This window comes from Phacochoerus africanus, chromosome 11 (assembly GCF_016906955.1).
Source record: "Phacochoerus africanus isolate WHEZ1 chromosome 11, ROS_Pafr_v1, whole genome shotgun sequence".
Taxonomy (NCBI): Eukaryota; Metazoa; Chordata; class Mammalia; order Artiodactyla; family Suidae; genus Phacochoerus; species Phacochoerus africanus.
In genome coordinates this window covers 71714068-71740703 of record NC_062554.1, presented here as the reverse complement: position 1 = coordinate 71740703, position 26636 = coordinate 71714068, and the positions used below count along the sequence as shown (strand labels likewise).

General features: G+C 40.1%; 1 protein-coding gene across 2 annotated transcripts in view; it reads left to right on the top strand.

Moving 5' to 3' along the window:
- The window catches only part of PEX1 (peroxisomal biogenesis factor 1), a 62041-nt gene that overhangs the window by 24380 nt on the left and 11025 nt on the right, over positions 1 to 26636 (top strand). For both annotated transcript variants that reach the window (XM_047754255.1, XM_047754254.1), the window contains exons 11-22: positions 609 to 705; positions 2066 to 2236; positions 3810 to 3964; positions 8915 to 9104; positions 9537 to 9703; positions 12412 to 12546; positions 17073 to 17137; positions 19894 to 20036; positions 20124 to 20227; positions 21891 to 22067; positions 24146 to 24376; positions 26280 to 26474. In XM_047754255.1, the coding sequence (XP_047610211.1) occupies positions 609 to 705; positions 2066 to 2236; positions 3810 to 3964; positions 8915 to 9104; positions 9537 to 9703; positions 12412 to 12546; positions 17073 to 17137; positions 19894 to 20036; positions 20124 to 20227; positions 21891 to 22067; positions 24146 to 24376; positions 26280 to 26474 (1830 nt within the window). The remainder of the gene's footprint in view (positions 1 to 608; positions 706 to 2065; positions 2237 to 3809; positions 3965 to 8914; positions 9105 to 9536; positions 9704 to 12411; positions 12547 to 17072; positions 17138 to 19893; positions 20037 to 20123; positions 20228 to 21890; positions 22068 to 24145; positions 24377 to 26279; positions 26475 to 26636) is intronic.

The window sequence follows — 26636 nt, the reverse complement described above, 5'->3', positions numbered from 1 at the left end:
ATCTACCAGTATTCGGTATTTCAAGGGGGATTTATAGCAATATTTAGCAAAATTTTAAATATTTGTACCTTTTGATATAGCAATTCCACTTCCAGAAATTTATTCTAAAGGTATAATATGACAAATAAGTAAACATGTGTGTATATGGGTGTTTATTTTAGCTTTACTTAAATATTGGGAGCAGCATAAAGATAACAACAGGACGGGGCTTGTTAAGCCTGTTGTGGTCCAGTACGTCACCACCCTGGAGACATATTAGGGAGCGGATGCTGCTCTGTATCTGCTGATAAAGAGGGTAGTGATTGATTGTGAGCCTGCACGAATACTGTAAATATAAATTTACGTAAAATGTGTGCGGGGTGCCTGGAAGAATGGTACGTCAAAACAAATTACAGTGATTTTGTATTTTTCACGTATTATTTTATAATCAGGGATGTGGATCTTTTTTCCCCCCAGCTTTATTGAGATGTAATTGTTTATGTAGCATCTACTTGACTGATGAGGCCCAATTTTTGTGGTTGCCCTGACAACCATCATCTTTGTGATGACAGAAGCTCTTTCTGTGCCTGAATATAATTGAGAGTTCTTATGAAGCAATTATTTTCTAGGGGAGTGGAAAATCAACTTTAGCGAAGGCAATCTGCAAAGAAGCGTTTGACGTATTGGATGCCCATGTGGAGATAGTTGACTGTAAAGCTTTACGAGGTATGAATATGGTTAACACCGCATAAATCTCTCTTGTGGTAGAAATATTATTTAATGCTGTTAGTCTAATAAATAAATATACCTAATCTTTATTTAACTTTCTTGTTTGTCCTTTAGTCCTTGAAATTACTTAGAAGTTTAATTACTAAAGACGTTAATCTTTAGGTTTCTAATTTTTTTAATAAAAATTTTAAAACTCCATATTTGATGAAAGCCTTTTTTCTTTTTTCTAGCCAAGACTATTTTCCTAGGAATACCAGCTTACACCACTCTGAGAAAGTTAGTTTACATCCATTAGAGTATTCTAAATACTATCTCTGAATTGCTATGGGAAACTGGTAGGGCATTGCCTTGGAGGAAGGTAAGTAGGTGGCTGTGGACAGCAAAGAGGAGAATTAGAATTTTCTCTATACAGCTGACTCTTGTACAATGCAGAGCTTAGAGGTGCTAGTCCTCCATGCAGCCAGAAATCCTATTATAACTTACTGTCATCCTGCTGTATATGCAGTTCCCTTGTATCTACAGATTCAAGCAACTTCAGACAGTGTAGTGCTGTAGTATTTACTGCTGAAAAAAATCTTTGTGGCCCCTTCACAATTCAAACCTGTGTTGTTCATGGGTCACCTGTACACTTATACATTTAAAAGTGTTCAACATTTACATTATTATCGATTGAATTTTAAAAAATCAAAAAGATTTTACTTTAAAGTAGTTAATTTTTTTCTCCTACCTCTTACTCCCATGTGGTTCCAACTAGTCATTATATTCTGTTTTTTAATCCAGTATACAACAAGAAACTAAGAAGTAGCCTTTGAAAACTCATTACGTCATATACTGTAAAGGTGGTTTTAGAGACATTGTCCGTCACTTAGTCTGCTTGAAGCCTCTTGTGAAAATTTTGTTTTGGAGCTAAGTACAGGGACTCTTTACATTGATTTATGAACTGATTTGTTTCTATACTTTGAAAATTAAAAGTTTTAATTCATGAAGAAGTTTGAATTTTTGAATTTATGTACATGATTTTAAGTTTACTGCTTTGCAGTAAGCCATCTGAAATTCTCCATGGAATGAGGCGAGGTATGAATAAGTATATATATATACACACACAGAAAATTATAGTAGCATATTCCTTTTTTTAGTTTTATGGAATTCAGTACTTTATCAAGTGCTCTGAGGCTTATTAATCAACCTGTGTCATGATTATTAAATGTCAGTGGTTGGTATGTTAACAAAATACTTGAATTGACGGAATTTTCATAGTTAAATCACTATTGAATTTTTCTGATGCTTTCGGAAGGGCAGCCTGAACTTTCCCAGCCCTGAAATAACATCAAAACCATTTTATATCTTCTGTGTTAAGGAAAAAGGCTTGAAAACCTACAAAAAACCATAGTGGTGGCTTTCTCAGAGGCAGCGTGGAGGCAGCCTTCTGTTGTTCTGCTGGACGACCTGGATCTGGTTGCGGGCCTGCCTGCCCTCCCGGAACACGAGCATAGTCCTGAGGCTGTGCAGAGCCAGCGGCTGGCACATGGTAATGGGAACACGTCCACTCACTGGCTTCAGGCCTTTCTCTTTTATCAGACAGCATTTTTAGTCTTAGCAGTGTATCTGCTCTCTTCTGGAACATGTTCCAGAGTATATGCTCTGCAACGTGTTGATTTTTAGGCCTCCGGTAGCAAGGTTGGTGGAGTGAGGGCAGTGTGAAAATCCTGCAACTTCATTATTAGTCTTTGGGGCCCTTTCATTCTCCTCTACTTATTAGAAATTCCTGAATTGTACAGATTTCCTCTTGCTTTGTTCATCTGACAAATACTTGTCTATGGCTTGTCTGCAGTCTGTATTCTCAGAGTCTTAGGAAATATAAGTAAACAGACAATTTTGGTACAGAATACCGGTGGTCATAAGATAGCTCCCATGCCTTAACTGCTCTTTCAAGCTAAGGGTTGCTTTGTACTCTCCATGTAGATATTCTGGTTTTACAGGTAAGTAAACGGAAATCGAAAGCTTAGTGATTTGACCCGAGTGACACAGCTAGGAGGTAGCAGGGTGTGTTTTGCTAGAAGTAAGCGGAGGTGGTGTGAGGGATGAGAAGTTATCAGGAGGGCCTGGAGTTCCCCTTGTGGCTCAGTGGAAATGAACCCAGCTAGGATCCATGAGAACAGAGGTTAATCCCTGGCCTTGCTCAGTGGTTTAAGGACTCGGCATTGCCATGAGTCGTGATGTAGGTCGCAGACATGGCTCAGGTCTGGCGTTGCTGTGGCTGTGGTGTAGGCTGGCAGCAGTAGCTCCAATTCAGCCCCTAGCCTAGGAACCTCCATATGCCTTGGGTATGGCCCTAAAAAGAAAAAAAAGTCAGGAGTTCCCGTGGTGGCGCAGCGGAAACAAATCCAACTGGGAACCATGAGGTTGCGGGCTTAATCCCTGACCGTGTTCAGTGGGTTAAGGATCCAGCGTTGCTGTGAGCTGTGGTGTAGGTTGCAGACACGGCTGGAATCTGGTGTTGCTGTGGCTCTGGTGTAGGCCGGCAGCTACAGCTCCGGTTGGACCCCTAGCCTGGGAACCTGCATATGCTGTGGGTGAGGGCCTAACAAAGGACAATAGACAAAAAAAAAAAGAGATCATTCAGGAAGTAATGGGAATATGAGCTGTATTTTGCCTGATTAATAGAATACAGTATGGAAGTTTATCATTCTTCTATAGTATTTATTTCAGAGACTCCTTTTCATTTACAAGATGAAGAAGTAGAACCTCATTAGCCATTTTTCTGAGTGCACAGTGCTTCTATGGTTAGATTGATCAGAGCCTGGCCAGTGTTAGGTTCTCAATAGATAAACCAGTGAATGAGTGGAAGAATTATACTCCACCTTAAAGATCAATTTTAAGTTATCTATTTTTTTTTGGCCTTGCCTGCAGCATGCAGAAATTCCTAGGCGAGGTATTGAACCCACGCCACAGTAGTGTCCCTGCCACAACACTGCCAATACCAGATCCTTAACCGTTAGGCCATCAGGAAACTCCTAGGTTATCATTTTTAATGGGGATGTAATTTTAAAATTTCATGCTTATATTTACTAAGCTTTTTACAGTATATTGCTTAATTCCAGCCTTGAATGATATGACGAAAGAGTTAATTTCCATGGGAAGTTTGGTTGCACTGATTGCTACAAGCCAGTCTCAACATACTCTACATCCTTTACTTGTTTCTGCTCAAGGAATTCACCTGTTTCAGTGCGTCCAGCACATACAGCCTCCTGATCAGGTAACATGCTACTTGCGAAGATTGTTGAAATATGTTCCTTTTTATATAAATTATTTTTCAGTTTTATTAATGATTTATAGCTTTAAACTGATGCTTATATTAGTGATCTTAAGAATACTTAAAAATCAACATTCAGTGCATGTTTTGCTTAGAGGTACAGTTTTCATCCGAAGCGTTACCATGTAAGAAACGGGGTCTTTGAAAATGGCATTTCTTCTTTTTTTTTTTAATTAAAGTTTTCCTTTTTTATTCCATTTAAAAATAAAAACCCTAGAAATTCTGAACTGCTTCATTTCGCATTGGTAAAAATCTGTAAATACACTTTGGAAATTAGTTTTTCAGCTTTATTGAGACAAAATTTACAAATAAAATTGTATGTATATGAAGTGTACAACATGATGATTTGATATACATTGCGAAATATTTACCACAATCAAGTTAATTAATACATCTATCACTTCACATATTTACCTTTTTAAAACATTTCTTCTTTTAAAAATTTAACTGAAAAATAATAATAGTAATAAAAATTAAAAAAAATAAAAATAAAAATTTAACTGAACATTTTTTTTTTTAACCAACACTAATATTCTGTGCCCACGATGGTTCTGGTCCCCACTTCTAAAGCGTGGGTTTTTCCCCCCACACCATCAAGCAACTGCTAGATACCAACTGAGTGTCCTACAATTCAACCCAGTTCTGACACTACCAGAGATTTTTCACATCTATTGGATCTATCAGATCTCTCTTCAGATCCCACAGGATAAGGGCTCAGTGCCACAAGACTGCCCTCCACTTGGATCCCAGTCACCAAGTCCAGGTTGTTACCTGTGCTTCCAACTGATCATAAACCAGAGATTCCCACGACTTCTTCTTTGGGTGATTTAATTTGCCAGAGGAACTCAGAGAATTTGGGAAACTTGTTTATCACTAGGTTACCAAGATATTAAAGGATAAAAATCAATGGTCAGATGAAAAGATACATAAGCAAAGTCATGAACCAAGGAGTGTCTGTCTGTGTCCAAGAGTTCGGGGTCTAGCCTGGTAGCATGTGTAAGTGTTCTGGTTCTCCAGCCTGGAAGCTCTCCAAACCCCACCCTTTTGGGTGTGTATGAAAGCTTTATTCTGTAGGGAGGTGTGATTGATTAAATCTTTGACCAGCTGGCATTGATTAAGCCTTCCATCCCTTCCCCCTCTCCAGAAATCAGGGGATGGGACTGAAAGTTTCAGTCCTGTATGCTTTGTTGGTTCCCCAGGGACCAGCCCTTACACTTCCATGCTTTCCAATGGTCACTCATTAACATAAACTCAGGTGTGGTTGAAAAGGGTTTGTTATGAATATCAAGACACCTTTATCACTCTTATTACTTAGGAAATATTAAGGGTTTTAGGAGATCTGTGCCAGAAGCAAGACAAAAAGCAAATATATATTTTGTATCATAAAGCACAATACCACACTCACACACAACCCATCATCTCCTTTGGAGACTTAGGTTCATGATGGTTCTAGTGGCAGTACACTCAAAGAATGTTCCAGACAGCAAGCGTATTTTAACTTCTTGTTTAAAATTCTTACCTAGCCTCTTACCAAAATATTCACCCTGTGCTAGTTAACTGTTATTGCAGAAGAAAAATACCCTAACAGTTACTAAGCATAACACAATGGTAGTGGTATTGGTTCTTGAATATGGTCTTAGAATTATATTTTATAGGGACAGCAATGACAGAACACTCTTAAAGGAACCTAAAAAGGAAAAGAAAGGAATTTATTTATTTATTTATTTTTGTCTTTTTGCCTTTTCTAGGGCCGCTTCCTGCGGCATATGGAGGTTCCCAGGCTAGGGGTCTAATCAGAGCCACCGGCCTATACCACAGCTACAGCAACGCGGGATCCGAGCTGCATCTGCAACCTACACTACAGCTCACGGCAACGCCAGATCCTTAACCCACTGAGCAAGGCCAGGGATCAAACCCACAACCTCATGGTTCCTAGTCGGATTCGTTAACCACTGCACCACGATGGGAACTCCAAGAAAGTAATTTATTAATGTGACTCTTTTTTTAACTTTATTGAGGTATAACTGAAGACAACAGACTCACTAAAGTATATAATTAAAAAAAAATTTATTACTCAATGAATTCATTACATTTATAGTTGTATAATGGTCATCACAATCCAGTTTTATAGGATTTCCATCCCACACCCACAACACATCCCCCTACCCCCCAAACTGTCTCCTTTGGAAACCATACGTTTTTCAAAGTCTGAGTTAGTATCTGCTCTGCAAAGAAGTTCAGTCTGTCCTTTTTTCAGATTCCACATGTCAGTGAAAGCATTTGATGTTGGTGTCTCAATTGTCTGACTGACTTCACTTAGCATGGTAGTCTCTAGGTCCATCCATGTTGCTAAAAATGCTGGCATTTTGTTCCTTTTAATGGCTGAGTAATGTTCCATTGTGTACCACATCTTCTGGATCCACTTCTCTGTCGATGGACATTTAGGTTGTTTCCACGTCTTGGCTATTGCAAATAGTGCTGTAGTGAACATCAGTGTACATGTGCCTTTGTGAGTCATGGTTTTCTCTGGATAAATGCCCAGGAGTGGGATTGCTGAATCAAATGGTAGTTCTGTTTTTTGTTTTCTGAGGAATCTCCACACTGTTTTCCACAGTGGCTGGATCAATTTACAATCCCACCAACAATGTAATAGGATTCCTTTTTCTCCACACCCTCTCCAGTACTTATTGTTTGTAAACTTTTGATGATGGCCATTCTGGCTGGTGTAAGGTGGTACCTCAGAGTGGTTTTGATTTGTATTTCTCTAACAATGAGTGATGATGAACATCTTTCCATGTGTTTTTTGGCCATCTGTATGTCTTCTTTGGAGGAGTGTCTGTTTAGATCTTCTGTCCATTTTTTGATGGGGTTGTTTGTTTTTTTGGTATGGAGCTACAGAAGGTGTTTATAAATTTTGGAGATTAATCCCTGTCAGTAGATTCATTTGCCAAGATTTTCTCCCATTCTGTGGGTTGTCTTTTCATTTTGTTTAGAGTTTCCTTTGCTGTGCAGAAACTTTTAAGTTTGATTAAGTCCCATTTGTTTATTTTTGTTTTTATCGTCAATATTCTAAGAGGTAGATCTGAGAAGATATTGCTGTCATTTATGTCAGAGAGTGTTTGGCCTATGTTTTCCTCTAGGAGTTTTATAGTGTCTGGTCTTATATCTAGGTCTTTAATCCATTTGGAGTTTATTTTTGTGTATGGTGTTAGGGAGTGTTCTAATTTCATTCTTTTCCATGTGGCTGTCCAGGTTCCCCAGCACCACTTATTGAAGAGGCTATCTTTTCTCCATTGTATATTCTTGCCTCCTTTGTCATAGATTAGTTGGTTGTAGGTGCATGGGTTTGACTCTGGGCTCTCTATCCTGTTCCACTGATCTATATTTCTGTCTTTGTGCCAGTACCATACGGTTTTGATGACTGTTGCTTTGTAGTATAGTCTGAATTCAGGGAGCCTGATTCCTCCAGCTCCATTTTTCTTTCTCAGGATGTCTTTGGCTATTCTGGGTCTGTTGTGCTTCTAAACAAACTTTAAAATATTTTGTTCGAGTTCTGTGAAAAATGTCCTTGGTAATTTGATAGGGATGCATTGAATCTGTAGATTGCCTTGGGTAGTATAGTCATTTTGATAATACTGACTCTTCCAATCCAAGAGCATGGTATGTCTTTCCATCTATTTGTGTCATTTTTGATTTCTTTCATCAGTGTCTTATAGTTTTCAGAGTACAGGTCTTTTGTCTCTTTAGGTAGGTTTACTCCTAGGTATTTTATTCTTTTGGATGCAATGGTAAACGGGATTGCTTCCCTAATTTCTCTTTCTGATCTTTCATTGTTGGTATATAGAAATGTCATTGATTTCTGTGTATTAATTTTGTATCCTGTGACTTTGCCAAAGTCATGGATGAGCTCTAACAGATTTCTGGTAGAGTCTTTAGGATTCTGAAGGTATAGTATCATATCATCTGCAAATAGTGATAGTTTACTTCTTCCTTTCCAATCTGGATTCCTATTATCTCTTTTACTTCTCTGATTGCCGTGGCTAGGACTTCCAAAACTATGTTGAAGAGTAGTGGCGAGAGCAGACATCCTTGTCTTGTTCCTGATCTCAGCAGGAATTCTTTCACCTTTTCACCATTGAGAATGATGTTCGCTGTGGGTTTGTCATATATGGCCTTTATTATGTTCAGGTAGGTTCCCTCTATGCCCATTTTCTGAAGGGTTTGTATCAGAAATGGGTGTTGGATCTGAGAGGATCTTATGGTTTTTATTCTTCAGTTTGTTAATGTGTCCTATCACACTGATGGATTTGCGGATATTGAAGAATCCTTGCATCCCTGGGATGATAATGTATATAATTTGATCAGGTTTGTTTGTTTGTTTGTTTGTTTGTTTTGTCCTTTGTCTTTTTTAGGGCTGTACCCGTGGCATATAGAGGTTCCCAGGCTAGGGGTCGAATCGGAGCTGCAGCTGTTGGCCTACACCACAGCCACAGCAATGCGGGATCTGAGCTGTGACTACGACCTATATATACCACAGCTCATGGCAACACAGGATCCTTAACCCACTGAGCGAGCCAGGGATTGAACCCACGTCCTCATGGACACTAGTAAGGTTTGTTAACCACTGAGCCACGACAGGAACTCCTTGATCAGTTTAACCTACGTGTATATATCATGAAACCTTCATCACCATTAAGACAGCAAACATTTCCATCCCTCCCAGATGCTTCCCGGTGCCCCTTTGCAATCATCCCTCCCCAACGCCATCTGCAGGCAAACACCAGGCTGCTTTCTGTCACTGGAGGTTATGTCAAGCTGATTTTTCTCAAAATACGTGTATAAAAATTTGCATCTAAGTAAAACTAGAAATTTGAATTTTGAATTTTTCTTTAGGAGCAAAGATGTGAAATTCTGCATAATGCCATAAAAAATAAACTGGACTGTGATATGAACAGGTTCACTGATCTTGACCTGAAACGTATAGCTAAAGAGACTGAAGGCTTTGTGGCTAGAGACTTTATAGTGCTTGTGGATCGAGCCATACATTCTCGTCTCTCTAATCAGAGTGTATCTACCAGAGAAGGTAAGTTTTACTATTGAAACCAAAATTTGGACTCTTCTTTCCATTGTGGAGAAATGTAATTGTAATATGGTAAGAAGCAAATATATTCCATGTTAGTATTTAAATAGCAGCTATTTGAGTAGAAAATTGGCATTTCCAGTTAAGTCGATGGCATTTGTTTTTAACTGAGGTAAGATTTGCTAAGTGAAATCAATATTTGTCAGAGGAAGACAAATATCCTATGATTTCAACCATATGTGGAAAATAAATAAAATGCACAAACTAAACATAAACAAATACGTAGACACAGAGAACAGTGTGGTGCTTACCAGAAGGGAAGGGGTCAGGGAGGGTGAAATGGGTGGGGTGGGGGGGTCAACTGTATGGCGGCAAGTTTTGAAAATTCACAGGCAAATATGACTACCAAAAGAAGTTTTGTTTATTTTTGAACAGAATTAGTTTTAACAACATTGGACTTCCAAAAGGCTCTCCAAGGATTTGTTCCTGCATCTCTGAGAAATGTCAACCTACATAAACCTAGGGACCTGGGCTGGGATCACATTGGTGGATTACGTGAAGTTCGGCAGATCCTTATGGATACAATCCAGTTACCAGCCAAGGTACTTAAAAAAAAAAAAAAAAATCAAGTGCTACTTACTCTGAGAAGGAACCACTGAATCTCTGGTTCTGTTTTTGTGTTGGCTTGCCCAATCTCACTTTGATTCAACAAGTATTTATTGTTACCAAAAAAATGTCCAGCCCTATTTTTGGTATTCTAACAGATTTTTTATTTATTTATTTTTTAAAAACTTTTTTTGGGCTTTTTATGGCTGCACCTGCAGCACATGGAGGTTCTCAGGCTAGGGGTCTAATAGGAGTTGTAGCCGCTGGCCTACCCACAGCCACAGCAACTCGGGAGCCCAGCCGCATCTTCAGCCTACACCACAGCTCCCAGCAATGCCAGATCCTTAACTCACTGAGCAAAGCCAGAGACCGAACGTACGTCCTCATGGATACTAGTCAGGTTCGTTAACTGCTGAGCCACGATGGGAACTTCTCTAACAGATTTTTAAAGTATCTGATATATCCCTTGCCCAAAAAGAAAGCTGGGGTAATATTAATAGTAAATATATTTTGATGTGATTTCAAAATTCTTGTGTTTTGCTTGAGTCATTCAGATTATATGAAAGCAAAAGAACTGTCAGCTAGGGTTGAACAGAAACAGGAATAAACTGAGAGGTGGGAGAATCATCTAAGTCCACAGAACTGGATTGAGCCAGATTTCCAGACTCTGGGGGCCAGTCTAGAAAGACAGAGTCAGAAGGCAGCACAGGCCAGGCAGATGGCCAGATAAAGGGGCCAGATATCGATTGCTCTTTAGAAGATCAGCAGTAGAATTTAGGAGGTGGTGTGTTTGAAACAGAAACCTAAGAGATCTTTGCATGAGCTCAGGGACCCATGTAAAGAGATCAGGAAATGGCTAAGGACCTCAGTTATTTGTAACTAGATGGCAAGTCCTGGGAACTGTCTGGTGGGGCCCAGGACGTATTCACTGCAGCCCAGGACTAGGGGTTAAAGCCTATTTGGAAGGACATTGGCATAGGAAGTACTTGCCAGCAGGATCATGACCACACATGCTGGGCCTGGGTACTAAACATCAGCATCCGGTTACAGGAGTCCATCTGCATAAGTCCTGGCTTAGGGGCCTCTCAGGTTAGATTGGAGGTTGAGATGAGGCTGAAATTCTGTCAGCTGGTTGGACTCCATAGGCATGTACCTAGTGGAGAAAGCCAAGAGGTGGCTGAGAGTAGCCTGCTTGGCTCACCTGGTCAAAAAGTTTTCTGGCTGGAGTTCCCATTGTGCCACAGCAGAAATGAATCTGACTAGTAACTGTGAGGTGGCCTTGCTTAGTAGGTTAAGGATCTGGTGTTGCCATGAGCTGTGGTGTAGGTTGCAGATGCGACTCAGATCCTGCATTGCTGTGGCTGTAGTGTAGGCCGGCAGCTGTAGCTCTGATTTGACCCCTAGCCTGGGAACCGCCATGTGCCATGGGTGTGGCCCTAAAAAGAAAAAAAAAAAATTTCTTGCTGAGAAGCTAGAGTTGGTAAAATAGAAGATAATTTAAAATCAGTCAGTCACACAATTCCTTTTGTGGCCCAGCACTTAACAAACCTGACTAGCATCCATGAGGACATGGGTTCGATCCCTGGCCTCGCTCAGTGGGTTAAGGATCCAGCGTTGCCATGAGCTGTGGTGAAGATCACAGATACAGCGCAGATCCTGCATTGCTGTGGCTCTGGCATATGCCGGCAGCTACAGCTCTGATTGGACCCCTAGCCTGGGAACCTCCATATGCCGAAAGTGCGGCCCTAAAAGGACAAAAAGCCAAAAAAAAAAAAAAAGTAGTCACCTGTTCAGCATGGAGACTCTTGGGAGACTTTATGTCTGTTACCATTATACATGCTTCTCTATTATTTATTTTCTTTATTTGATAGAATATACATAGCTGTCATAACAACCCTTGAACCATGTAAATGGAAGGCAGTATACTTGTTAAAAGACTGTTTTTGTTTTCTTTTTCTTTTCTTTTTCTTTTTTTTTGCTCTTTAGGGCCTCATCTGCAGTGTATGGAAGTTCCCAGGCTAGTGGTCTAATCGGAGCTGCAGCTGCTGGCCTACACCACAGCCACAGCAATGCCAAATCCAAGCCTCATCTGAGACCTACTCCACGGCTTGTGGCAACGCCAGATACTTAACCCACTGTACCATAGCAGGAACTCCTGTAGTACTATTACAATGTTTGGGGAAAAAAACAGGAAAAAAATAGAAATAAGTTCTGATGCATTTATATGCATTTTATGTAGAATGTATTTCATGGTCCAATTGGAAAAAAATCTATGGTAGTTCCATAGAGTTTATTTACTATTTTGAGTAGGAATTATTTTCTCTCATTGTACTGTTAAAAAGGTGATAGTTGGGAGTTTGCATTTTGGCTCAGCAGGTTATAAGCCTAACTGGTATCCATGAGTGTGTGGGTTCTATCCCTGGCCTCGATCAGTGGGTTAAAGATCTGGCATTGCCATGAGCTGTGCAAGATTCGGCTTGGATCTTGCATTGCTGTGGCTGTGGCATAGGCCTGCAGCTGCAGCTCCAATTGGACCTCTAGCTTGGGAACTTCCATATGCCACAGGTGTGGCTGTAAAAAGCAAAAAAAAAAAAAAGTGACAGTTGTTACCATAAGAATACTTTTTTCTGTACATTGATCTTTGGCCACTGCTCCGTAATTTGCTTCAGAGTTGAGCTCTTTGTCATATTTTTGTATTTTTCAGTACCCAGAGTTATTTGCAAACTTGCCCATACGACAAAGAACAGGAGTACTACTGTATGGTCCTCCGGGAACAGGAAAAACCTTACTAGCTGGAGTAGTTGCACGAGAGAGTGGAATGAATTTTATTAGTGTCAAGGTATGTTAGGCATTTATCTTTTTCTTCCCTTTTTATCGAGGCAAAATTTACATAACATAATTAACTGTTTTAAAGTGTACAATTCAGAGAGTTCCTGTCGTGGTGCAGCAGAAACAAATCTGACTGGGAACCATGAGGTTGCAGGTTCGATCCCTGGCCTCGCTCAGTGGGTTAATGATCCGGCGTTGCTGTGAGCTGTGGTGTAGATCACAGACACAGCTCGGATCTGACGTTGCTGTGGCTCTGGCGCAAGCCAGCAGCTACAGCTCCAATTAGACCCCTAGCCTGGGAACCTCCATATGCTGAGGGTGCTGCCCTAAAAACGACAAAAGACAAAATAAATAAATAAAGTGTACAATTCAGTAGCATTTAATACATTCACAGTGCTGTGTAACCATCAGCTCTCTCTAGTGTCAAAGATTTTTCATCCCATTCTTCATCCCCCCCCATCCACTTGCAGTCGCTAATCAATCTGCTTTCTTTCTCTGTGGATTTGCCTGTTCTAGATATTTCGTGTAAAAGGAGTCATGCAGTATGTCACCTTTTGGGTCTGGTTTCTTTCACGTAGCATAATATTTTCAGGGTTCATTCACATTGTAGCAGGTGTCAGTACTTCAGTATTTTTTATGGCTGGGTAGTATTCAGTCTTTTTAAGGGGGTATGGCTATGTCACAGTTGGTTTGTCCATTCATCATTGGTGGACGTTTGGTTTGTTCCCACTTATTGGGTATTATAAATAATGCTGCTATAAACATTTGTGTACAGATTTCTTTATGACTGTATGTTTTCATTTTTCTTGAATACATATATACCTTGGAGTGTAATTGCTTTGGTCATATGGTAATTCTGTGTATAACTTGCTGAGGAACCACCAAACTTTTTTCCCAGTGACTGCACCATTTTACATTCCCGCCAGCAGTGTGTGAGTGAGTATACCTACTTCCTCATTCCTCTCCGGCATCATTTGTTTCCTGATGGTGGGTTCGTCTCATATCTGGAAAACTAGTAGGAGCAGTGATCCATCTATTAGTCAAGCTGTGTGGGAAATTGAATAATGAGGCACCTCTCTTTTGTAGGACTTACTGTGTTCTTGCTTAAGGCAGATCTTTGTGCATTTAAAATAGAATTATACATAAATATTCAGATAAAAGCTAACTCTACTTGAAAGGGGAGGAAAACCTAGAAGATTAGGAACCAGAGACCACGCTAAGGCAAGAAGCTGGAGTTTTTATGGCTGTTGCTTGTTGGCTCTATTTTCACCCTTGCTGTGTCACACTAAGTCTCAGTTTTTTCAGATTAAGGGTGAGAGCGGTAATTAAAGGACATGTTAGATCATTTAAGGTAATGTTTCACAGTCCACCACTGGTGTGTGGTTAATGGTTTGGGGTCTGAGGTCTTATGTATACCGTTTCAGCATCCCAGCAACATTAACTTAGCAAAGAGTGATTACGTTTCAAGGCAAAGGCATCACCTACCTGCAGATTTGCCCCTGCCATCCGAAAGTAGAGTGTTTCTAGGAAACATTTCCGTAAACTGAAATGGTGTAAAGTGAAGAAGCAAGCAGACACATCTTGCTAATGGCTGAACAGAATAAATCGAGATACAGCACAGATGTTCACAGACACAGTTCAAAACTGTGATGGCTTGACACTGTGGTACCGAGCATAGTTCCCTGAGAAGGAGCCTGGCGGCACCACTCTTGCTGCTGGGATGCACGCTGTCTGTATAAACTGCTCCCTCGGGACAAAGACTGAGTGCTCTTTTTGCTTTTCACCTTTTTTTGTAAACAAGAAAATTTTCTTTGGATTTCTTTCACTTGGTGAAAGTTACTAATGTAGGAAAAAGCAAAGTAAAGTGAACTTTTAAAAAGCGAGGGACCTGCATTATAGCCATATTCAAAATTGATTCACAATCTGAAAGCCAGTTGAGTAATTTGCATTTGGGTTATGCCTACCCTCTTTTTATCAAGTGTTTTTTTCGTGATCTGTGTTTTTTTTTTTCTTTCTTTCTTCTTTTTTTTTTTTTTTCCAAGGCCATATCTGTGGCATATGAAAGATCCCAGGCTAGGGGTCAAATTGGAGCTGCAGCTGCCGGCCTACACCACAGCCACAGCAAGAGGGATCCGAGCCACCTCTGTGACCTACACCACAACTCACATCAATGCCAGATCCTTAACCCACTGAGCGGGGCCAGGGATTGAACGAATGTCCTCATAGATACCATTTGGGTTCGTTACCAGTGAGCCACAGCAGAAACTCCCTTGTGATCTGGTTACATGGATACCCTGGCAATGATGGAGAAACGCTGTAACTTTTTTTTTTTTTTTTTGTCTTTTTGCTATTTCTTTGGGCCGCTCCCACAGCATATGGAGGTTCCCAGGCTAGGGGTTGAATCGGAGCTGTAGCCACCAGCCTACGCCAGAGTCACAGCAACGCGGGATCCGAGCCACGTCTGCAACCTACACCACAGCTCATGGCAACGCCGGATCGTTAACCCACTGAGCAAGGGCAGGGACCGAACCCGCAACCTCATGGTTCCTAGTCAGATTCATTAACCACTGCGCCACGATGGGGACTCCATTAAATTTTTCTGTTTTCTTTTTTCTGGATTGTGGAATAACTGTGACCAGGTTCTTCTTTTTTACTTTTCACTAGAATGTAGCTTTACCAATTTTTTTTAACGTGTGATTTTCAAGTTTAACACTGGAAAATATTGTGGTATTTTAGATTGCTCCGTTATGGAGGATGTCTTACCTGTCATCAGATCACAGTTGGGATGAGTTGTCAATGCACAGGTTTCAGTAGAGAGCTGATTCTTTGGGGGGTCGGGGTGGATCTTAGGAGGCGTGCATCAAAAACTGACCTTTCACTGACACTGGTGTGTTGTCTTGTTCCTAATATTTTGTCTTGGTTATTTCTTCAGTTCTCGGACTATATTGAGAAAATCTCATTAAATACTAGTATGTTAATAGATATCTAGATGGCTGAGTATTAGAAATTCTTTGTTTTGGTCACATATCCTGATCAGTATTTGGTCTTTTCGAGGTAATTTTTCTTTTTCTTTTTTTTTTGAAAGACCCTCTCCTAGTCTGTGGTGTACTGTTACACCCTTAATGGTACTGTGGTAAGTTAAAGATGACCATAAATTCTTTTTTACTCTCCCACTGAGAGTTGGTGTTTTTTTTGTTTTGTTTTTTGTTGTTGTTTTTTGTCTTTTTTGTGCTATTTCTTGGGCCGCTCCCCCGGCATATGGAGGTTCCCAGGCTAGGGGTCTAATTGGAGCTGTAGCCACTGGCCTACGCCAGAGCCACAACAACGCGGGATCCGAGCCGCGTCTGCAGCCTACACTGCAGCTCACGGCAATGCTGGATCGTTAACCCACTGAGCAAGGGCAGGGACCAAACCCGCAACCTCATGGTTCCTAGTCGGATTCGTTAACCACTGCGCCACGACGGGAACTCCTCGAGGTAATTTTTCAGTGGAGATCATTTTAGGACCTATTCGGTTTTTTTAAATATCTCAATTTAAGGAAAGTCTGTCCTTATTACTGATTTTGTTATATGTTGTAAAGTTTGTTTTGAAAGTTTTTTCAGTTGACTTCTTAGGTTTTTCCTAAAAATGAGATATTCTTCAACTCCTGAACAAATAAGTCGGTTTCAATAAATGAAGATGCTGGAGTTCCCATTGTGGCACAGTGGAAATGAATCAAACTAGTATCCATGAGGATGTGGGTTCAATCCCTGGCCTTGATCAGTGGGTTAAGGATCTGGTGTTGCGGTGAGCTGTGGTGTAGATCACAAACATGGCTCAGATCCTGTGTTGCTGTGGCTGTGGAGTAGGCTGGCCGCTGTAGCTCCAATTTGACCCCCAGCCTGGGAACCTCCATGTGCCAAGGGTGCAGCGTTAAAAAAAAAAAAAAAAAAAAGCAAAAATAATAATAATAATAGAAGATGCTAATCAAAGTACTTTATGTCTTATCACATATCTTTTGGAGTCTCCAAAGATTTGAGATGGATGGGACATTTTCCCCTTTTAAGCCATTCATTACTAAACACATAATCCAGTGCTTATTGGCAGGCACTGTTTTTGGCAATAATAAACAAAACTGCCTTTCAGAGCTTATATCTGCAGTAGAGAGAGACAGTAATTGAATAGACACGGTCGGTGTCTACTCTCCTCTGCAGTAGTGGAGGCACGTGTGGGAAGATGAGGGAGGTGTCGAGGGGCGGAATCCGGCCATAGACGGGGTTTTCAGGCAAGGTCTTTTGGAGGATGTGGCGTTACGTCAGAGATCTAACATGAAGCAACGAGCCGTGACAGATGTTCTAGGCAGAGGAAATACCAAGGGAAAAACTTGTGGCATGCTGTTTATTCCAGCTACATTATTTTTATAAGTGCATTTCAGAGAAATCCATTTAATTATATTAAGATTTTTCCACTATTGCATTTAAATTTAGTTGCGGACCAAAATTATATGTTGTTTTTAGTTTTATCTTAATTCTAATTTAATTTTATTTTATCAAATAGGGGCCAGAGTTACTCAGCAAATATATTGGAGCAAGTGAACAAGCTGTTCGGGATATTTTTATTAGGTTAGTTCCCTATTCTGTGGTAACTGACTCTGTGGTTATCTATCAGTGCTCTTTAGTCTTATTTTTTGAAAAACTGATGTTTGAAACCTATGATTTGTGGATTAATAAACTAGAGAACAAAAATTCACTGTTTCACCAAATACCACTAAATATAAAATACTCTTGATATTAAGTTTTGGGATTTGGTTCTATTTGTTCTTATACTTTTATTCTATTTACAATAAAAATATTTCTGAAATGTTGAAAGTGGAATCATAAGTGATTATTCAGAGAAATCTCAATGTATATGAGGCACATAACTACCGCAGTTTATCTCTTATATAAATTAAGATTCCATGTGGCTAACTTAATTAAAATAAAGTATAAGGAGTTCCTGTTGTATCTCAGCAGATATGAATCTGATTAGTATCCATGAGGACGCAGGTTTGATCCCTGACCTCGCTCAGTGGGCTAAGGATCCAGCATTGCCATGAGCTGTGCTGTTGGTCACAAACGTGGCTTGGATCTGGCATTACTGCAGCTGTGGCACAGACCAGTGGCTACAGCTTGGATTCAACCCCTAGCCTGGGAACCTCCATATGTTGTGGGGGCGGCCCTAAAAAGACAAAAAGATTAAAAAAAAAATTGTAGAACTGCAAGGAGAAATTGACAAATACATCTTCATAATAGAAGATTTTAACACAGTTCTTAGTAATTAGTTATGTTTTTAAAAAATAGTAAAAAATAATAAAAATTTAGAAGATTTGAACAACATATTCAACAAGGTTGATATAAGGATATTTAAATACATACTCTTTTCAAGCATACCTGGAGCATTTTTGAAGATTTCCCATATGTCAAGCTATACATAGCAATTGCAGTAAGTTTCAGAGACAATATCATACAGATTCTGTTATCGGAAAACACAATTAAGTTTAAAAAAATTAAAAAATGGGTAATCACCCCTATACATTTAGATTTTTTTAAAAAACTAAATCTAGGTAAATGAAGAGATCATAATGGAAAATAGTTGGCACTAAGTAATAATGAAAATGCTGCGTATTAAAATTGTAAAATTCTATAAAACTTATTTCAAGGAAAATGTATAGCCTTTAATTTTTAGAAAAGAAAAAAAGACTGAAAGTTAATCACTAGGTATTCATCTCATGAAATTAGGAAAATACAGATATAAATGAAAATAAAAAGGGAATAAGAACAAAAATTAGTGAAATAGAAAATAATTCAGTAAAGTTCATAAACCCTAATATTTTTTGTAAACCTAGTACAACTGCTGTCTAGTATGACTGAGCAAGAAGAAAACAATCATGAATAAATAATATTAGGGATAAGGAGGGGACAAGACTAGAGGTATAAAAGAAATGTAGGTGATAATAAGGGAATATTTTGAAATAGCATTATAAATTTTATGCCAATGTATTTAAAACTTTGCCAAAATATGTTTGACCAAAATTCAGCAAAGAAGAAATAAAAATCTGAATAGTCCTGTAGCTGTAGGAAAAAAAATAAGCCACTAAAAATCCTTGAACAGGGAGTTCCTGTTGTGGTTCAGTGGTAATGAACTGACTGGTTGGTAGCCATGAGGACACAGGTTCAACCACTAGCCTCACCCAGTGGGTTAAGGATCCAGTTTTGCTGTGAGCTGTGGTATATATAGGTCGCAGACACAGCTTGGATCCCACTTTGCTGTGGCTGTGATGTAGGCCAGCAGCTGGAGCTCCAGTTCAACCCCTAGCATGGGAACTTACATATGCTGCGGGTGCGGCCCTAAAAAAAAAAAAAAAAAAATTCCTTGCACAAGTCAAACATCAGATCTGGGCGTTCTGGTCGTGACTCAGTGATTAACCCGACTAGTATCCATGAGGATGCAGGTTCGATCCCTGGCCTTGCTCAGTGGGTTAAGGATCCAGTGTTGCTGTGAGCTGTGTAGGTCACAGATGCGGCTCAGATCCCAAGTTACTGTGGCTGTGGTGTAAACTGGTAGCTATAGCTCTGATTCTACCCCTAGCCTGGGAACTTCCATATGCCATGGGTGCGGCTCTAAAAAGATAAATAGACAAAAAAAACCCAAAAAACTTTAGACCCAGTTGGTTTTCTGAGAGAGTTTTGCCAGACATTCAAGAAACAGGTAATTCCAGTCTGTTGTTGGCTCCAGATTTATCTTACTTGACATGCATTTAACAAGATGTTTTCGGGTTTTTTTCTTCAATCAGCATGACAGGTGTTTTGTACTAGGGGTGATTCTTCAGACATCTGGTCCATCCTGTTACCAGAGATGGTACATGCGTTAACTTTCGTTCTAATTAAAACAAAATTAGTTAATAATTAAAAAAAGTTAGAAAAAAATGTAATAAATATAACTAAGTTTTTTAAAGAGCCCTTACAAAACCTTATGAAAATAATGAGCTTGTTGATTTTAAATGGACAGAAGATAATGAAGAGACACTGCACAAAAGAAGTGCAGATGGCCAATAAGCATATTTTTTAAAGTTTACTTGTAACAAGAATCAAAGAAGCATTTCACTTACTGAATAAGACTGGTTTTTGTTTTAGACTCTGTCCAGGAGGCATGAGTCTCCTCTGACCTAAGATCCAGCTTACTGAAAACAAGGATAATTACATATGCCTTGTCTTCCTTAAGGATTTGTTGGGAAGAATTTACTAAATAGATAAATATATGTATGTATGTGTATATATATGAAATGACTTGGAAAACTCTGAAGCCCTGTGCACATGTGCAATACTGTTTGTTTTCCCAGAGCACAGGCTGCGAAGCCCTGCATTCTTTTCTTTGATGAATTTGAATCCATCGCTCCTCGACGAGGCCATGATAATACAGGGGTCACAGACCGTGTAGTTAACCAGTTGCTGACTCAGTTGGATGGAGTAGAAGGCTTACAGGGTAATAACTGTAAATGGAGAAATATCTTTTTATAACAGATTTTACCAGGATTTAGTAAAGAAGTTTTATTTTGTTCCCCCTTCCCAGGTGTTTATGTTTTGGCTGCTACCAGTCGCCCTGACTTGATTGACCCTGCCCTGCTGAGGCCTGGCCGACTAGATAAATGCGTCTACTGCCCTCCTCCTGATCAGGTAACAATTTCATATTTTGAGTCCAAAACCCAACAAATACTATGCTCTTTCCTTGTGAACTTTACTTCTGCCGGGTAACAGCCATTGTCCTTAGAAGACCACCTTTAGGCAAAGGCCTTAGTCAGTGTTTTCTTACAGCATGAAAAGGTTGTAAATTAAACACACAGACTTTCTTTGGCCCAGCCATACCACACCAGTCTGAGAACTTTGTAATTTTTCAGTGTTGGCTGCTTGGAAAAAAAAAAGAAAAGAAACCTTAAGTATTGCAAGTCTATGTTCTCTGATCTTCAGAGACCACACACCTCATTATCCTGACAAGAGACTAATACAAGAGTTCCTTTTGTGGCTCAACAGGTTAAGAACCCGACTAGTATCCTTGAGGATTCGGATTCCATCCCTGGCCTCGCTCAGTGGCTTAAGGATCTGGCATTGCTGTGGCTGTGGTGTAGGCTGGCAGCTGCAGCTCTGATTCGACCCTTGGCCTGGAAACTTCCATGTACTACATGTGCAGCCCTAAGAAAAGAGTAATACAGAATCAAGCATAGGACTAGGAAGTGTCTGTGCAGGTTTCACAGAGATATATGACTTTTAACTGTTCCTAGTCCTGTGTTGTTCCAGCTTTTTTTTTTTTTTTTTTTTTTTTTAAAGACCACTCCTGCAGCACATGGAAGTTCCCAAGCTCAGGGTCAAATTGGAGCTACAGCTGCAGACCTACACCACAGCCACAGCAGTGCAGGATCAGAACCACAGTAACTCAGGATCAGAGCTGCATCTGCAGCCTACACCATAGCTCATGGCAACGCCAGATCCTTAACCTACTGAGCGAGGCCAGGGATCGAACCCAAGTCCTTATGGATCCTAGTTGGGTTCATTACTGCTGAGCCACAGTGGGAACTCCCTGTTCCAGGTCTTATTCCCAAATTTAGCAACAAATGAATGAGTGAAAGACTAGACAAATGAATAGTCAAAGGTATAAAATATATATCTATAAAAAATTATTTTTTTGGCCGTACCTATGGCATGTGGAAGTTCCTGGGCCAGGGACTGAACCCAAGCCGCAGCAGGGACAGCACCAAATCCTTAACCACTTGGCCATCAGGAAGCTCCTGTTTGAATTATTTTAATACTCCTTTTTTTTTCTCCAGGGCTGCACATGCAGCATATGGAAATTCCTGGCCTAGGGGTCAAATTGAAGTGCAGCTGAGGCCTATGCCACAGCTACAGCAACTCCAGATCCGAGCTGCATCTGCAGCTACACCACAGCTTATGGCCACGCCAGATTCTTAACCCACCAAGCCAGACACTTAATCCACTGAGTGCATCCTCAAAGAGACTAGTTAGCCTTAACTTGCTGAGCCCTAATTTTCTTTTTGAAAGACTTACTTGGTTCATTTGCCCAAATCTAGAAAATAAGCACTGTCTAAATAAGAATTGATTTGCACTGAATAACAGTTAATGTTTTCATTCATTTTCTCTCCCTGTGTTCCTCCTGTTAGGAAAAGTTCCAAGGAGGAGAAATGTAGACTGGTGGTATATAGTTCTCAACTTACTTGTAAAGCTTATTAGATATATAAAGTTAATTTGTAAAAAATAAAATAAAATCCTAGATACACAGTTTAATATTTAGTTTATTCATTAAATGAATTAATTTTTCTCCCTTCAGGTGTCACGTCTTGAAATTTTAAATGTTCTCAGTGCCTCTCTACCTCTGGCAGAGGACGTGGATCTTCAGCATGTGGCATCCCTAACTGACTCCTTCACGGGAGCTGATCTGAAAGCCTTACTTTACAATGCCCAGCTGGAGGCCTTGCATGGAAGGCTGCTGTCCTGTGGACTCCAAGTAAGTTATATGAGGAGATCGTTACTGTGGTGTCTTAGGCGTGACAGGAGCAGTTCTGTCAAAATTTCATCCTTAAAGAAATCCTAGAAGTTCCCATTGTGGCTCAGTGGTTAATGAACCCAACTAGCATCCATGAGGATGCGGGTTCGATCCCTGGCCTTGCTCAGTGGGTTAAGGATCCAGCATTGCCGTGAGCTGTGGTGTAGGCCAGTGGCTGCAGCTCTGATTGGACCCCAGCCTGGGAACCTCCATATGCCCTAAAAAGACAGAAAGACCAAAAAAAAAAAAAAAGAAAGAAAGAAAAGGAAATCTTATTTTTTAACAACTTTAGTGAAACTGTATAGAAATTTGCCTTCAGTCAAATGTCGCATAGATGGAATATTGGCTTTGCAGAGAATTTGTAATTATATGAAGAGTTTTGAATGCGTTTCTTCAATGTTACCTTACTATTGGCAAAATATGTTGGTGTGTAGAAGAATATTATTTGAGATACACTGAGGTTTTTAATTTGTCTTGTAATTTTTTATTAAATATAGTTGATTTACAACTTCTGATTTTTTTAAAATCATCAAATAAAGTTTTTTGAAGGTCACATTGTCCCAGATCTGGCCAGTAGGAGCCATTTGTGGCTTCTGTGCACTTTCTTTTTTTCTTTTTTTTTTTTTTTTTTGTCTTTTTGGCATTTCTTTGGGCCGCTTCTGCGGCATATGGAGGTTCCCAGGCTAGGGGTCGAATCGGAGCTGTAGCCACTGGCCTACGCCAGAGCCACAGCAACGTGGGATCTGAGCCGAGTCTGCAACCTACATCACAGCTCACAGCAATGCCGGATCGTTAACCCACTGAGCAAGGGCAGGGACCGAACCCGCAACCTCATGGTTCCTAGTCGGATTTGTTAACCACTGCGCCACAACGGGAACTCCCTGTGCACTTTTGATTTGTCCTCCTCATTCTTTGATCGCTTGCTTACTTCCCTAGTCTAGGTTTATCTAGTATTTTCTCTACTCCAACCCTAAAATTGGCTTTTTCACCAAAGATAATGTTTTTAATTTTTTTAGCAAATAATTTGAACTGTGCTATGCTATGGACTTTACCATATATTTTCTAGGAAGGCTTTTCCTATATACTTGTCTTCCCTACATTTTGTTGGAGATTCTTACAGGGACTAAATTCAGATTCTAAGGTGTTTTTTGTTTGTTTGTTTGTTTTGCTCTTTAGGGCCACACCCGAAACATATGGAGGTTCCCAGGCTAGGGGTCTAATCTACAGCTGCCGGCCTACACCGCAGCCACAGCAACACCAGATCCAAGCCAGGTCTGCAGTCTACACCACAGCTCATGGCAACGCCCGATCCTTGACCCACTGAGTGAAGCCACGGATGGAACCCACAACCTAGGATTCGTTTCTGCTGTGCTATGATGGGAACTCCTGGATTTTTCTTTTTTCCCCTCTCACTAACAGAAAAGGTGTTGGTAAAGGACTCTGTAATGTTGAATCAACCATGTTATAGAGTATTTTATCATTTGACTAGAAAAATATGAATTCAGTGAAACATGAAAAGAACATCCAGGAGTTCCCATCGTGGCTTAGTGGTTAATGAATCCGACTAGGAACCATGAAGTTGCAGGTTTGATATCTGGCCCTGCTCAGTAGGTTAAGGATCTGGCGTTGCCGTGAGCTGTAGTGTAGGTCGCAGACTCGGCTTGGATCCTGCATTGCTGTGGCTCTGGTGAAGGCCGGCAGGTGTAATTCCAATTCGACCTCTAGCCTGGGAACCTCTGTATGTCATGGATGCGGCCCTGGAAAAAGACGAAAATAACATCCAGATGTCTGAGTCCTAGCTTGGTTGGTTTGGGGGAAGATGGTTGGAAAATTATGTACATATTCCATTTACTTTTTTCTTATTTTAATAGTTGAAATTTTATGATGTGCCTCAGAACCATTAGAGGACCAATAGGAGCTTTTGTGGAAAATGCCTCCTTTCCTTGTACTGGTCTATTAGAATGCTGTCTGTGTGGTTTGTGTCTTGAGTTGTGTATTACTTAGAGCTTTACTAATGGTTGTCCTTTTGTGCATTTTAGGATGGAGGGTCCAGCTCTGATAGTGACCTGAGTCTGTCTTCAATGGTTTTTCTTAACCACAGCAGTGGCTCTGATGATTCAGCTGGAGATGGAGAATATGGCTTAGACCAGTCCCTTGTTTCTCTAGAGATGTCAGAGGTGCTTCCAGATGAATCAAAAATCAATATGTACCGGCTTTACTTTGGAAGCTCCTACGAATCAGAACTTGGGAACGGAACCTCTTCAGATTTGGTACCAATTACAGTTCTGAAATAGAAAGCTGTATGCTGGTGTAATTTATACCTTAGCCCCACATATTCTTTCTGGTCAGTTGGTTCTTCAGTAAAATAGTTTTTTCTTACGTTAGTCATTTTTCATTACTTGTAGAGACAGAGCCAGCAGTGAGGGGAGCTTTATAGCCTGTGGTTGTGACCTACCCTTTGGTTTCTTGCCAGTTTTTCTCCCTTCATTAGTGGTTTTTAATACATCTTAATAGCAGATCTATTTAATAGCAGATCTATTTTATATTAAACTTAAATTCTATTATTGTACAACAATTGAGGATAATGAGAAATCTGGTATAATAATGTCAAAAATTCTGACAACAAAGTGTTACACTTTACACTAGCTGTATTACCAGGAGATCAGTACAGTGAAAAAATTAGTAATAGTAGTAATGTTTCAACAAGGAAACTGTCTAGAATAAATTTGGGCAATACCATTGTTTGTCTAAATTAAAACAGCATTCGGCATATCTAAAAAATTTGACAGTAGTTCACTATTGCTTTATTGGTAAACACAATAACATTTTTACATATTTAGGGGTTTGTTGGTTTTTGTCTTTTGTCTTTTTAGGGCCACACCCACGGTATATGGAAGTTCCCAGGCTAGGGCTCTAATTGGAGCCACAGCTACTGGCCTACACCACAGCCTATGGAAACACCAGATCCTTAACCCACTGAGTGAGGCCAGGGATCGAACCCACAACCTCATGGTTCCTAGTCAGATTCATTTCAGCTGAGCCATGACGGGAACTCCTAGGGGTTTTTTTCGGTAAATTTCCTTTATTAATTTGGGTTTTAAAAAATATATAAAAGTGGGAGTTCCCATTGTGGCTCAGGGGGTTAAGGATCCGGCTAGTATCCATGCAGCCTTGTTCAGTGGGCTGAAGGATCTGGCATTGCTGTGGCTATAACATAAGCCAGCAGCTGTGGCTCCAACTAGCCCTAAAAAAGGAAAAAAAAAAAAGTAACTCATTTTAAGAATAGAAAGCTGTTTTAATTCTAGTCTTTGTTTTCTGTTGTCTTCTATTAACTTATACTAAGGTTCTAGGATGTGTCTACATTTAACTACTGAAAACAAACATGAAGACTTTAGTAGTAGATTTTTTTTTTTTTTTGTCTTCTTAGGGCCGCACCCGCAGCATAAGGAGGTTCCCAGGCCAGGGGTCAAATCCAAGCTGTAGCCGCTGGCCTACACCACAGCCACAGCAACGCCAGATCTGAGCCGTGTCTGCGATCTATAACCCAGCCCATGGCAACGCTGGATCGTTAACCCACTGAGCAAGGCCAGGGCTCAAACCCACAACCTCATGGCTCCTAGTCAGATTGGTTGCCACTGCGCCACTTCGGGAACTCCTAGTAGATTTAGTAACAGCATTAAAAAAAAACCTTGTTTGATGGCACTTTTCACTCTGTAGTACTTCAACAACATAGGTATAGATGAACTTTTATAGAATATGAACATTTAAACTCTCTTAATTTCAGTTAATTAAAAGATAAGTTTAGGAGTTCCCGTCATGGCTCAGTGGCTAACGAACCCAACTATTATCCAGGAGGACACGGGTTTGATCCCTGGCCTCCATCAGCAGGTTAAGGATCTGATGTTGCCTTGAGCTGTGGTGTAGGTCAGATCCTATGTTGCTGTGGCTGTGGTGTAGGCCAGCAGCTACTGCTCTGATTTGATCCCTATCCTGGGAAACTGCGTATGCCAAAGACAAAAAAAAAAGTAAGTTTCCCCATGTTAAGTTTTTAGTGCTTAAAGCTTTTAATTTTATTTTTGCTAAATACATAATTTTTTTCTCCCTTGCACTTTTTTCCCTCTTCATCTCTCCCTTTTTTCCTTCCTTCTCCTATTATTATACTTATCCATGCAGAGCTCGCAATGCCTGTCAGCACCAAGCTCCATAACTCAGGATTTTCCTGGAGCTCCTGGGAAGGATCAGTTTTCACGACCTCCAATGTTCAGAACAGCTTCGCAAGAGGGTTATCAAGAACTCACACAGGAACAAAGAGATCAACTGAGGGCGGATATCAGTATTATCAAAAGCAGATACCGGAACCAAATTGGAGTATGGCATTTTCTTCTTCATTGTCATTGTAAAAATTTCATTTTTCTTTTTTTTTAATTTATAAATGAGCTATATTTATAAACAAGGGACTGAAACATATTGATGAGTCAAATGGCTATGTGCTAATAATTTTTGGTTATGTGCTAACAATTTTTAGTCATC